The sequence below is a fragment of the Bufo bufo genome, chromosome 2, assembly GCF_905171765.1.
Source record: "Bufo bufo chromosome 2, aBufBuf1.1, whole genome shotgun sequence".
Taxonomy (NCBI): Eukaryota; Metazoa; Chordata; class Amphibia; order Anura; family Bufonidae; genus Bufo; species Bufo bufo.
Genome location: NC_053390.1, coordinates 537,886,373 through 537,901,531, shown reverse-complemented (window position 1 = coordinate 537,901,531; position 15,159 = coordinate 537,886,373). Strand labels below are relative to the sequence as shown.

General features: G+C 43.9%; 1 protein-coding gene across 1 annotated transcript in view; it reads left to right on the top strand.

The window, feature by feature from the left end:
* Positions 1 to 12,978, top strand: part of CCNI (cyclin I) — a 65,614-nt gene extending 52,636 nt beyond the window's left edge. Inside the window, exons 5-7 of the mRNA XM_040418022.1 lie at positions 297 to 437; positions 6,861 to 7,091; positions 11,351 to 12,978. Of these exons, the coding sequence (XP_040273956.1) occupies positions 297 to 437; positions 6,861 to 7,091; positions 11,351 to 11,806 (828 nt within the window). The 3' untranslated portion in view covers positions 11,807 to 12,978. The remainder of the gene's footprint in view (positions 1 to 296; positions 438 to 6,860; positions 7,092 to 11,350) is intronic.
* Positions 12,979 to 15,159: the final 2,181 nt, after the last annotated feature.

Here is a 15,159-nt window from a genome sequence, read left to right as displayed (position 1 = left end):
CCCAAGCAGCCCCTCTAACATGAGCATGCAGTTGGCTATAAAACTTAGTTCATAGTTAGCGGAATTCCCCAATTTTGGCAGAACTGCCCAAATCTAATGTGTATGGGTGCATTCTGATGGATGAGAAATGTTGGATTTGACCTCTTCCCACTGAAATGAAAAGGAGAGAGAGCTTGTTCTACCAACAGTTTGCCATTGTGTTTGATCAGCTATACATGATGAAGACAGAATTTATTTTTATTTTTGATATTTCAACTGGAATTAAGTCTCTAATTTGTGATTTCTTTCTCCTGTAGCGGATTCCTCTCCTCAAGGTCTTGACTCAAGGAAGTTCCTGCGGTTGTTCTCCAGCTGAAGTTCTCAGGATGGAGAGGATTATTCTGGACAAACTGAACTGGGATCTTCATACGGCTACACCTTTGGATTTCCTTCACATTGTAAATATGATTTAACAAAAGTTTTTAGTTTTTTTTTAAGTTTAAGGAAAGTCCATACTTGCCAACTATTAGGGTCCATTCACACGTCCGCATGAATGGGTCCGCATTCGTTTCACAATTTTGCGGAATGGGTGCGGACCCATTCATTTCAATGGGGCCACAAAAGATGCGGACAGCACACAATGTGCTGTCCGCATCCACACTTCCGTTCCTCGGCCCCGCAAAAAAGATAGAGCATGTCCTATTCCTGTCCGCAGCCACGGACTGCAAAACACTTGTGGACGTGGAAATGGACCATTAGGAAAAGTCCTCCAAGAGGCCTGAGAGCATGGAAGTTGGCCATGACACCTTTGAGACATGGAGCTGCCTCCTCAGTGAGTTTTAGATGCCTGAGCTGCATCTGATGACACAGCATCCTGGCTCCTCAGGGGTGCTGTCCAGAAGGTACTGGAAGGTTTCTGCTATGCCAGGGAGAAACCAGCTCTTCCAAGGTCTTCCCATTTTCCAGCAGCCTCCTGGATGTTTCTGGAGCATTGGCAAGTATGCTTTAGGCTCCATTCACACGTCCGCAAATGGGTCCGCATCCGTTCCGCAGGACCCATTCATTCTCTATGGGGACTGAATGGATGCGGACAGCACACATTGTGCTGTCCGCATCCGCGGAGCGTGGCCCCGATCTTCGGGTCCACAGCTCCGCAAAAGATAGAACATGTCCTATTCTTGTCCGCAGCTGCGGACAAGAATAGGAATTTCTATAGGAGTGCCGGGTGGGTGTGTTGCGGAGCCGCAATTTGCTGGTCCGCAACACACCACGGACGTGTGAATGGAGCCTTAAAGAGAATATGGTTGGCAGGATCAATCCAATAAAACCAGGTATAAGAACTGGCAGGGTTGATCCAGCTGATTAAAGGGAGTCTATCACCAACTTTTCATGTTTTAAACTGCTCATTATTGTGTGTGCATGTGCAAGAACGCAATATAACGGTAACTTTCTCGTTTTGGTCCAATTCTGTAAAGCTGCAAAAACGAGGTTAGAATGTTATGCAAATGAGGGCTCGCAAGTGCCCAGGGGTGGCGTTCTTGCTTTAAGTGCCCAGACCTCTAGGCGTTTTTCATGCCTAACCCCTCCCTAGTATATAGTCTGGCCAGCCCTTTCATGTTACACCATCATCTCCAATTCCTGAGATCCCGTGCGTGCACAGTTCACTGCCGGGCATGCGCACTCCGATAACCACTGAGTGCCTTGGCTTCGTTTGCAGCAGTGTGCATGCACTGGCTTCTGGTAAAGATGGAGGAGACGGAGTGGGGAAAAACAGCAGTCAGCAGCGGCAATGTGGTTATCTGAGTGGGCATGCCCGGGCCCCGCGGCAAACTGTGTACACTCGGGAGATGGTGTAACATGAAAGGACTGGGGAGGAGTTGGGCATGCAAAACTTGCGAGCCCTCATTTGCATAACATTATATCCTCGTTTTTGCAGCTTTAAAGAATTGGACCAAAACAAGAAAGGTACCGTTATTATTGTGTGTGCATGAACACAATATAAGCAGTTTAAAACATGAACAGACTCCCTTTAATATGATACCTGTCTTGTGAAAATCTGTTGCAGCGTTACAGAGAAGAAAAAAAACGTACAGTTGCAAGAAAAAGTATGTGAACCCCTTCGAATGATATGGATTTCTGCACAAATTGGTCATAAAATGTGATCTGATCTTCATCTAAGTCACAACAATAGACAATCACAGTCTGCTTAAACTAATAACACACACAGAATTAAATGTTACCATGTTTTTATTGAACACACCATGTAAACATTCACAGTGCAGGTGGAAAAAGTATGTGAACCCCTAGACTAATGACATCTCCAAGAGCTAATTTGAGTGAGGTGTCAGCCAACTGGAGTCAAATCAATGAGATGAAATTAGAGGTGTTGGTTACAGCTGCCCGGCCCTATAAAAAAAACACACACCAGTTCTGAGTTTGCTTTTCACAAGAAGCATTGCCTGATGTGAATGATGCCTCGCACAAAAGAGCTCTCAGAAGACCTACGATTAAGAATTGTTGACATGCATAAATCTAGAAAGGGTTATAAAAGTATCTCCAAAAACCTTGCCGTTCATCAGTCCACGGTAAGACAAATTGTCTATAAATGGAGAAAGTTCAGCACTGCTGCTACTCTCCCTAGGAGTGGCCGTCCTGTAAAGATGACTGCAAGAGCACAGCGCAGACTGCTCAATGAGGTGAAGAAGAATCCTAGAGTGTCAGCTAAAGACTTACAAAAGTCTCTGGCATATGCTAACATCCCTGTTAGCGAATCTACGATACGTAAAACACTAAACAAGAATGGATTTCATGGGAGGATACCACAGAGGAAGCCATTGCTGTCCAAAAAAAACATTGCTGCACAGTTACAGTTTGCACAAAAGCACCTGGATGTTCCTCAGCAGTACTGGCAAAATATTCTGTGGACAGATGAAACCAAAGTTCAGTTGTTTGGAAGAAACACACAACACTATGTGTGGAGAAAAAGAGGCACAGCACACCAACATCAAAACCTCATCCCAACTGTAAAGTATGGTGGTGGGGGCATCATGGTTTGGGGCTGCTTTGCTGCGTCAGGGCCTGGACGGATTGCTATTATCGAAGGAAAAATGAATTCCCAAGTTTATCAAGACATTTTGCAGGAGAACTTAAGGCCATCTGTCCACCAGCTGAAGCTCAACAGAAGATGGGTGTTGCAACAGGACAACGACCCAAAGCATAGAAGTAAATCAACAACAGAATGGCTTGAACAGAAGAAAATACGCCTTCTGGAGTGGCCCAGTCAGAGTCCTGACCTCAACCCGATTGAGATGCTGTGACATGACCTCAAGAAAGCGATTCACACCAGACATCCCAGGAATATTGCTGAACTGAAACTGTTCTGTAAAGAGGAATGGTCAAGAATTACTCCTGACCGTTGTGCACGTCTGATCTGCAACTACAGGAAACGTTTGGTTGAAGTTATTGCTGCCAAAGGAGGTTCAACCAGTTATTAAATCCAAGGGTTCACATACTTTTTCCACCTGCACTGTGAATGTTTACATGGTGTGTTCAATAAAAACATGGTAACATTTAATTCTTTGTGTGCTATTAGTTTAAGCAGACTGTGATTGTCTATTGTTGTGACTTAGATGAAGATCAGATCACATTTTATGACCAATTTTTGCAGAAATCCATATCATTCCAAAGGGTTCACATACTTTTTCTTGCAACTGTATATTCTTTACGGAAATGAGTGCACCCAGTGGTGTGGCCTAGCCCCTCTGTGCACCTCAGCGTTCCATTGCTGACCACATTGTACTGAAACATAAGGAATAAAAGTCTCTCGGGAACACTACAACTGATTTTCACAAGCCAGCATGGCTCCCCCTAGCGGTGATTGGGGGGAGCTGTTCATTCTCGTGGCAACCTCGGTCCCCCTGAAGCATCCAAGGCTGCCGCAGATGTGTTCCTAGGGCGGGTCATGTGCTCCGCTGCAGCGAACCACTGGCTTCAGTGTTGGTGTGTCTCGCCCTAGCAGAGGCAAGCTGCGGGCATCCTGGAAAATGATTATTTCCTGGACAACCCCTTTAAAAGATCAGCACAGTAACGGTGTACTATCTGTAGGATAGGCAATCAGTGTCTGATCTGAAGACTCTGATTCCTGGAACTCAGAATTGTGGGGCTGTAGTGTACCTTCACTGTACCAACCTGCAAAGTACTGCCCTCATCCATGTGTCTGGAGTACTGCAGCTCAGCCCTGTTCACAGATTACTCTGGCATTTAGTTCTGCCAGTCAGTTCTTGTACATGAAAGATGGTCCAGCACTGCCATAAGTAAAACCGGATTCTTTATTTCTTTGTGAGATACAAGCAGATAAAACGTTGACGCGTTTCAGGCTACACTACCCCTTTATCAAAACATACACATAGTTCAACCATTAAAATACACGTGAAAACCCTGAAACAATAGGATCACTGAATGTCAGTGAATGATTAACTATTCCCATGCTTATGATAAGAAACACAAGCACTGTTCACACTACAAAATAAACCCATCTGAAATTCTCAACACAATTATATATTGATGGGATTATTCAATAGTAAAGTATGACATCCGGTCTTTCATTTAACCCCTTTGGATATCTTGTTTCCAACATGAAAATCCAAAAGGTTTCTCTGGACAACCAATATGGTCTAGTGTAGGTCGTGATGTTAAATGTCTTGCCATTGCTGTAGGAAGTTAAACATAAGGGGAGATTTATCAAACCGGTCTAAAGTAGAACTGCCCATAGCAACCAATCAGATTCTACCTTTCATTACTCATCTACTTTAGAAAATGAAAGTTGGAATCCAATTGGTTGCTATGGGCAACTAATCCAGTTCTACTTTACACCAGTTTGATAACCGGTACGGAGGAGCTATGTCCCACTTTCTGGCAGCTGTCACTGCTTCCATACGAACCAGAGACAGTTGCCTGTATTATGATGAAGCAGAGAGCTGGCATCGGCTCCCTGCTTCATCATCCCTGCCGCCTCTCCACACCTCTGTGCGGGGGGGCGGGGCTGGCCATCAGTCAGCCTCGGCTCCGCCTCCTCCACAGACCAGAGCAGCCAATGTTCTGCTGCTGCTGGGAACAAGGTAAGTATGTGGTGTTTATTTTTTTAACTTTCTGTGAGGGACACATAACTGGACATCCTGGGGACACATAACAGGGCATATTACTGGGGGGCACATAATTGGGCATATTACTGTGGGCACAGCTGGCCATAATTCTGTGAGGGGGCACAGTGTGGGCATAAATGCTGTTCGGTTGCATGAAGGAGGAATAATAATGGTTGGGATTAGGTGCATAGTTATGTTTTGGGAGGAGTTAGAGGCATGGCCTAGTGCAGAATTTTTTTTCCGCGGCACGCTTTGCGCGCTGCACAATGTGTCCCTCTTTGTTTAGTTAGAAAGTTGGGAGGTATGCTATTGGTTCAGTTTAACATGTGTATTTTAATGGTTGAACTATGTGTATGCTTGTAGGTTTTTGATAAAGGGCTAGTGTAGCCTGAAACGCGTCAACAGTTTATCTGCTTGTATCTTGCAAAGAAATAAATCCGTTTTTACTTATGGCAGTGCTGGATCATCTTTCCTGTTTCTGACTTGGAGTTCAGTCTCACCGTGTCACGCCGATTTGCATGTACTTGTGAAGCCCCACTGAAGTAGAGCTTTGGTAAGGGTGATCACTCAAGTTTAATCAGTTCCTATAGTACAGGTAAATAACCCCTTAATGACCACCCACTGTCTTTTGATGGTGGGCAGTGCAGGTCCGTACCTAAAAGACTTTGCTGCAGTTGAGGAGGGTTAAAGGCTGCCAGAGGGCTCCAGCGCTAAAAATCGTCTCTTAGAGCACAGGGTCCACTTCACAGCTGGGGTCAGAAGAAGCTCTGATTTTGGCAGTCAACCCTTTAATCATGCCGCGGTTCCTACCGTGGCATGATCAAACAAGACTCCCCCTGTGATCTAATCAGAGAATGGGTGATTGGTCTGTAGTCAGCCCTGTGGTCCTATGAAGGACCCCAGGACTGTCTGCTGTTAAGGCACACTAATGTTTCCCTAACAGCAGCTGAGCATAATGTATTAGTATACAGGAGTATGCTAGTACATTATAAGTGTGTAAAAAGTCATAAAATGGTAATCTCATAATGGGATTTAATTTTTTTTTATAAATAATGTAATATCATTTTTTTTCAAAATTGTACCCCCCAAAAAAAAAATTTTTATAAAAATATTGGCATCATTAAGGGTCCATTCACACGTCCGTAGTGCATTGCGGATCTGCAATACACCCGGCCGGCACCCCCATAGAAATGTCTATTCTTGTCCACAATTGCGGACAAGAATAGGACATGCTCTATTTTTTTTCCAGAGCCCTGTACTGTCCGCATCCATTCCTGCCCCACAGAGAATGAATGGGTCCTCACCCGTTCCGCAAATTGCTGACCCATTATTATTACGGACGTGTGAATGGAGCCTTACTGTGAAATATTTTTTATTTAATGTGTGCACAGCAAAACACATTAGGTATCCACATGACCACAATAACCTGAAGAATTTAATTATCAGGTTATTTCACGGGAAACATGGAACGATGTACAAAATAAACACGCCAAAAATCACTTTTTGTGCAGGAAAAAAATAATAATATTGAAAAATTACGGTAATACATTTTGCTGGTCACTAAGCGGTTAAAAGAAATGCATGAATGATTGATTTTCATCAACAACATCATTATCTATTATTGGAATTATTGGATGAGACTGTGAATGAGGTTTCTTGTAAACATTGACACAAGTTATGTAAGTAGGGAACGCCTTGAGATTTCAGAATGTTCTCAGTTACCATCTTTTCTGTTACCAGTTCCATGCCATGCTGCTGACGACCAGCCAACATCTGTTAGACAGTGAGCCTGAGGTGAACCCGTCACAGCACGTAGCGCTGCTGACTCGCCAGCTCCTACAGTGCATAGCCTCCCACCAGCTTCTGCAGTTCAAGGGGTCCATGCTGGCACTGGCCGTTCTAAGCTTAGACATGGAAAAGCTGCTTCCTGACTGGCTTGCTCTTACTATCAAACTACTTCAATCTGCACAGGTGAGCGCCGTCTACTGGGCTTCAAGTTTTCATGTGGTGCCTTGAAATAGGGTACCAACCCTCCTGGTATCCAGCACACTCAATTTTCTTTTGAATATAATTTATTTCAAGACATAGGATAATTTGGTATATGTTTTCAGTCTTTTTGACCAAATGTGGGGGAGATTTTATTTTTGCAACTTTTTTAAATTGAAACATATTTTCAATGAAAAAAAACAAAACATTTTTTTTTAAAGTTTTTTTTTAACGACTTAATAGTACCACAAGGGGACTAACTCAATCTTTTGATTTCTTCTAAAATACAATGTACTATCCCTACAGTGCATTGCATTTCAATGTCAGTGCTATACTGATATAGACCAGCAGGCTATGCCAGAGAGGCACAGCCTGCTGTAGAGCACTGAAGGCAGGCTTGGGGCCTCTACACCAGGTCCCAGCCTGCCTATACACACACATTGGAACCCTGTGGGTCCTGATGGGAGACAGAGGGAGTCCGCTCCCTCTGTTACCGATTACATGCGGCGGGAACCATTGCCAGTGGCATGTAAGGGGTTAAACAGCCCGGATCGGCACTCCTTCTGTTCCAGGCAGTTAGGGCAGGAGCGTGTGTCTCATTTCAGAGTCACTTAGACCAGGCCGTCGTGAAAAGGCGGCGGTCCAGTCTAAGGCCCCCTAGTGACTGCTTTAAAAAGGCATATTGGTGGTTACTAAGGGGTTAAGAGGCAGATTAGGTGCATTTCTGCCCTGACATAGTATATAAGGCTGAAAAAAGTCATTTGTCCATCCAGTTCGGCCTGTTATCCTGCAAGCTGATCCAGAGGAAGGCAAAAAAACAACTGTGAGGTAGAAGCCAATTTTCCCCACTTTAGGGGAAAAAAATTCCTTCCCAACTCCAATAAGGCAATCAGAATAACTCCCTGGATCAACGACCCCTCTAGTAGCTTTTGTAATATTATTACGCTCCAAAAATACATCCAGGCCCCTCTTGAATTCCTTTATTGTACTCACCATCACCACCTCCTCAGGCAGAGAGTTCCATAGTCTCACTGCTCTTACCGTAAAGAATCATCTCCTATGTTTGTGTACAAACCTTCTTTCCTCCAGACGCAGAGGATGTCCCCTCGTCACAGTCCTGGGGATAAATAGATGATGGGATAGATCTCTGTACTGACCCCTGATATATTTATACATAGTAATTAGATCTCCCCTCAGTCGTCTTTTTTCTAAAGTGAATAACCCTAATGTTGATAATCTTTCAGGGTACTGTAGTTTGCCCCATTCCAGTTATTACTTTAGTTGCCCTCCTCTGGACCCTCTCCAACTCTGCTATGTCTGCCTTGTTCACAGGAGCCCAGAACTGTACACAGTACTCCATGTGTGGTCTGACCAGTGATTTGTAAAGTGGTAGGACTATGTTCTCATCACGGGCATCTATGCCCATTTTGATTTCCGTAGGCCAGAAACAAGTCTACACCACCCAGGAGCTGGAGCAGACTAAGGGTCCATTCACACGTCCGCAAATAGGTCTGCATCCGTTCCGCAATTTTGCGGAACGGTTGCGGACCCATTCATTTTCTTTGGGGACGGAATGGATGCGAACAGCACACAGTGTGCTGTCCGCAATTGCGGAGCGCGGCCCCGATCTTCGGGTCCGCAGCTCTGCGAAAGGTAGAACATGTCCTATTCTTGTCCGCAGTTGCGGACAAGAATAGGCATTTCTATAGGGGTGCGGGTCCGCAACACACCACGGACGTGTGAATGAAGCCTAAAGCTATAACTTCCACCAGTTTCTGGCGAAAGTTAAAGTAAATCCAGCGGGCCATGTGAAGCCAAGAAGTATAAAAGTCGCAAACTGTTGTGCACATATGACGTGCACCATAATCTGTAACTTATTTACGCCACAATAGTGTCCCCAAAATGTAAGAACTAATGGTTAGATATTACATCATGATATAAGAAAGTAGATCCAAAATACTATAGAAGATCCGCAGCACTCCTTGAAAGATAAAATGTGCTCTTTATTCACACATATCAAATATTGACAACGTTTCGGTTCTCTCACAGAACCTCTCTCACCTGACTTGAAAAAGGTTCTGTGAGAGAACCGAAACGTTGTCAATATTTGATATGTGTGAATAAAGAGCACATTTTATCTTTCAAGGAGTGCTTCGGATCTTCTTATCTTCCATCCTGAATCGAGGGACCACCGCTTGCACCCTGTGATACTGCTGAAGGGAGTGCTGCCAGATTTTCCGTGTGTATGTATGTGTGTGATATATATATATATATTATATATATTATATAGAACAAAGAAATCGGACTGCACTCCAGTTGTATCTTCAGTGAAAAAAGGTTTATTCACCCATAGGTGGCACAAGCGACGTTTCGGCTCGCAATGAGCCTTTCTCAAGCCTTTCTTTCTCGCTTGAGAAAGGCTCATTGCGAGCCGAAACGTCGCTTGTGCCACCTATGGGTGAATAAACCTTTTTTCACTGAAGATACAACTGGAGTGCAGTCCGATTTCTTTGTTCCGTATCAGTGGGTAAGCACCAGTTACCATACTCGGACAGTGCACCCTTTCTACTTGTTTTCTGGCTTGGTGGTGCTGCTGGTAATTTTTTTCTATATATATATATGATCCTGTTTTATAATGCTGTTTTGCCCCTGATGTAGATTTATACTGTTATTTTGGTCTACTTTATATCATGATGTGATAATGTAACCAGGTGTGAAGTACGTCATAAAGACTGAAAACATTTAACCAACTATCCTATGTCTTGAAATAAATTATTCAAAGGAAGATGCAAGATGACTATATGACATTAACCCCTTCACAACGTGGATGTCATCTCTATAAAAAGAATATGTTGCTATTTTTATGGTGTCCTAACTAAGGGCAACATAAACTAGTGACAGATCTTGGCAAAATGCTGGGTCACTTTTTTTAAAATTGCAAAAATCTTTTTTTTTTTGTAAATCTTTTTTTCATTTATACTTAATATAACTACCGCAGATCGCAGCTACCGCTCATAGAGGTCGGGAGCCGGCTATGTGATTCTGCAGCCAGCTCCCGCCTCCTGTATATGAATTAATGAGAGAATTATCTTCATTGGTGGCGCAGTGGCCACAGCCCCTCCTCTCCCCTTGTCCTCCCTCCTATCATTGGTGGCAGCGACAGCAGCAGCAGCACAGGGGGAGGGAGACACTGCTTCCTTCTCCCCTGTGCTGCTGAGGGAACACAGAGAGCGTTGTCAGCAGCGCGATTCTTGTTCCCCATACGTTATCGGTATATCGGCAAAATAGATGCAGATACCAATAACGTGCAAAATCCTGACTATCGGCCGATAATATCGGTAAAACCGATAATCGGTCGATCCCTAATCAGGATTTACTGGCATGCTCTGGAGCTGTCAGATCCCTTCAGCATAAAACGGGTGACAGATTCCTTTTAAAGATGGTGCCTAATCTGGAGCGAGCGCCCTAGCTGCCAGGTGCCCTCAGATGCTGTGGTCAATAACTAACTGCAATGCCAGTACATGTACAGCTATCAGTGACTGACAGCTGTCTATGTATTCACATACAGATGCTATCAATCACTGATAATACTACTCCTGTGTACAACTATTCATGATTGACAGCTATCTCTGTATACACACTTACACAGAGAATGCTATCACCGATTACACCTCAGTTGTGTACAACTATCAGTGACTGACAGCTATCTATGTATACACACTTACACAGAGAATGCTATCAATCACTGATAACATCTCCCCTGTGTACAGCTATTGGTGACTGACAGCTATGTATACACACTTACACAGAGAATGCGGTCAGTCACTGGTAACACCCTTTGTCTATAATGAAGTCAGAAAAAGCAGAGATATAAATGTATAAAATACAAATTTCACAGAATCTTTTCCCGCAAAACAATGTCAATCTGCTCAGCTCTTTCTGCTCTATAACTTGCGGTCTTCAGATTGTTCTGCATTTTGTGGTGACATGTCCTCTTTAAAGGAGTTATCTAATTCTAAAAATGCCCCCCACAATGCCCGGGCCCGTCCTATAGATCATACTTACCCCACCCCACGTCACCTGCATCACTCCAGATCCCGGCACGGCCACCGCTGTATCTTCCTCCCCCCATAGGAAGAGCTTGGGCATTGTGGGGGCCATTTTTAGAATTTGATAACCTATTTAAGCTGAATTGTGGTGAGCTGTTGTATCACTGATGATATGTGTAATCTTCTTTCTCATAGATGGATAGCAGTAAGCTGTTTCTCTGTCGGGAAGAAGCATCGCGACACCTTTCTTCTCTGCAGGCTTCCTTGCCTCCCAACACTGTATATGTCTACAGTCCCCTCAAGAGGACACTGGTGACCTGCAACAGAGGAGAGTACCAATTCCGTCCCTCCTCCGTCTCAGGCCCCAGAGTCCACTACAAGGGCAAAAGCACACCAGGATCTCTTATGAAGGGAGCACCGTACTTCTACCAGCGTCTGGCAGCTCCGGTAGCCTGCAAGCAGGCCTCTACTAAGAGAAAAGTGGAGCAGATGGAAGTTGATGACTTCTATGACGGGATCAAGAGGCTTTATAATGAAGATAGCACTGTTGAGGTTGGGGTCATGGAGATTGCTGCATGTAACGGTGGTCTGTCCATTCAAGAGGGCAGCATATCCCCTTGCCCCCACCTTCAAGCAGTGTCTGTCATGTAATATCAGCACAAATATTGCAAAGCCACATGCTAGATTAGATTCCCTTTTGACACCTTCAGATGTGGTGGGGTAAGCACTGTCAATGCAGTGCATTGCAGGCCCCCTAAGCATGAGCGGTGTTCACATCTCACTAATAACTGTGTGTACTCAGAGGCCATGCCCTACCAGCCCTAGACAGAGGTCTGTAAGCCTCGCCTGATTACTTGTGCTACTGATTCTTGTTCCATCTGTCATTTAACTAAAAGCTTAAAAAAAATATAAATGAACAGAAAACAAAAGTACAAAAAAAATTACGAAAATAACCAAAAACAATGACAAAAAAAATTTATTAGCAGAATTGTTTAACCTAGTGTTGTCAGTTCCCTTGTGTTCTGCTGGTATATTTACTGTATTTTGTGCACCTTGACATTTCCCTGCAAGCCTGTCCCATCTTGTGTTCTAGACTTGTCCTTCAGTAGAGGCTTTATCTAGGCCTGTGCTCTACCTCCCTTCTTCATTTAAGTCTTGTGCTATTGCTTTCTTGTGAAAACTGACCTTACACTAAAAAGATTTTCAGTTATCAAATTGAATTGACAGACAAAATAATAGATAAGAATTGACTTACTCCATTGTCGGTCCTAAGTACTCTTGTTTTTCCGCATCATGTGGGTTTTATACAGTGTATAGTATCTGCTACACAAAATAATCGATGTTTAATTAGCTGTAGAAATGGCATCCTTGCCTTCATGCCAAGCATTGGGCCCAGCAGTCCTCTGCTTGTAGTGAGAGCACGATATGTATTCTTGCAGTCAATGTAACGTACTTTTCCTGGCAGATCTGAACCCACCAGATCATTTGTTAGGAAAAAGCAAAAAATTGGGCTTTCATTTCTAGTTGTGTTCAGAATGCATCATGATCATGCCTGGTTTGGAGGAATGTTGTTAGCACATTTTGAACTCAGGATTTTTATTGTTTTCCCCTGGGACAGTGTTCTATAGAGTTTAATAACTTAAGAAAAGGTGAAATCGTTAGCAATACTTCTATGTCCCAGCATGCATATTTATTCTTTCTGTAAAACTGCCTTTCACAACAACCTACTTTAGAGAGCACTGCTTAATCTGGAGCAGGCATGGCCGACGGAATCTAACTCCCGTATAAGTTTTTCCTGGTTGCAATAAAGGATATTGCCCTAACAGTTTGTCTCCTCTTCGTTATTGTCGATAGGTTATGTTAATTGTTGTAACATGCTTTAAAGGGGTTATTCACGCCTAGGAGCCTTGCAGGCAGACCCCCCTTCCCCAGCGTGGCTGGATCTGCAGAAGAATCGAATCATACTTACCTGATCCCCAAGGCTGGGTTTCAGCTCTTTTGCTTCACCCATGCCACTGATGCTCTTCGGTGTCCCTGTTTAAAGCAGTGAAGTCTGCAGGGGTGAACAACCCCTTTTAAGATTGTATAATCACTATGAAAGGAACACTGTAGAAACTAAAGTGCCTCGTTAACACTTGTGTATTTTGCATCAGTATTTGTAAGCCAAAACCAAAAGTGAAAAACAAACTGAGTAGATGCATTGCAAAGATTTCTACCTCTGATCAAAATGAGCCTGTGTTATATGGATACATTCACGTAGTGTTTTGCGAAGGCTACTTTCACACTAGCGTTTTTACTGGATCCGGCTGGGTTCATCAAAAACGCTTCCGTTACTGATAATACAACCGTCTGCATCCGTTATGAACGGATCCGGTAGTATTATCTTTAACATACCCAAGACGGATCCGTCATGAACTCCATTGAAAGTCTGTTTTCTATTGTGTCAGAGAAAACAGATCCGTCCCCATTGACTTGCATTGTGGGTCATGACTGATCAGTCTTGCTCCGCATCCCAGGATGGAAAGCAAACTGCAGCATGCTGCTCTCCGGTATGAGAACGGAACGGAATGCATTTTGGAGTATTCCGTTCTGTTCAGTTACGTTTTGTCCCCATTGACAATGAATGGGGACAAAACGGAAGTTTTTTTTTTTTCCGGTATTGAGACCTTATAACGGCACTTAATATCGGAAAACTAAAACGCTAGTGTGAAAGTAGCCTAATAAGAGCAAGACTTTAGGTTCTGATACTCTTTAAAGAGAGACTTCATATAGACATTTATTTTATTAAATCTAAGTATAGAGAGATGATGTCCTTCTTTTGGTTACAAAGAAAATAAAACTTGCATCACCGATTGCGTTAAAGGGATTCTGTCACCTGGATTTTTCCTATAGAGCTGCGGACATGCGCTGCTAGATTGCCGCTCGCACGTCCACAATATCCATTCCCCATAGTTCTGTGTGCTTTTATTGTGTCAAAAAAGCGCTTTTATATATATGTAAATGGTGCCCAAGGGGCTGTTACTAACGTTCCTGGTGCCTAGCCACGCCCTCTGTGAAGGAGCCCAGCACCGCCCGCATCCTCCTAATCTCCTCCTTGCTCCCCAACGTCACAGTTAGGCCCCTTTCACACAAGCGAGAATTTCATGCAGGTGCAATGCGTGATGCAAACGCATTGCGCCTGCACGGAATCCGGACCCATTCATTTAAATGGATCTGTGTACATGAGCGGTGGTTTTCACGCATCACTTTTGCGTTGCGTGAAAGTCGCAGCATGTTCTATATTCTGCAATTTTCACGCAACGCTGGCCCCATAGAAGTGAATGGGGCTGCGTGAAAATCGCATCTGCGAGCAAGTGCGGATGCGATGCAATTTTCACGGATGGTTGCTAAGAGATGATGTTTGAAAAAAGTTCAGTTTTTTTATCACGCGCTTGCAAAATGCAGTAAATCGCATTGCACCAGTGCAATAAAAACTGAACGCGATCGGAAACAAAACTTAATGGCTTTGTTTGCGAAATCGCGCAGTTTTCACTGAACGCATGCGGACACTCATCTTTATGCAGCCTTAGAGCTCCATAATCTCGCGCGAGTACTCCGCATGTTAGTGCCGGCATAGTGTTCCTTCTCTGTGCTGGCATCAGCCTCAGGGAACGAACTGCACATGCGCTAGCTGCGAGATTACGGCGCTCTAGCGCAAGGAGGAGATTCGGAGGATGCGGGCGGTGCTGGGCTCCTTCACAGTGGACGTGGCTGGGCACCAGGAATGTTAGTAACAGCCCCTTGGCTCCTTACTTGCCTCATTTACAAATATACACTGCTCAAAAAAAAATAAAGGGAACACCTAAACAACACAATGTAACTCCAAGTCAATCACACTTCTGTGAAATCAAACTGTCCACTTAGGAAGCAACACTGAGTGACAATCAATTTCACATGCTGTTGTGCAAATGGGATAGACAACAGGTGGAAATTATAGGCAATTAGCAAGACACCCCCAATAAAGG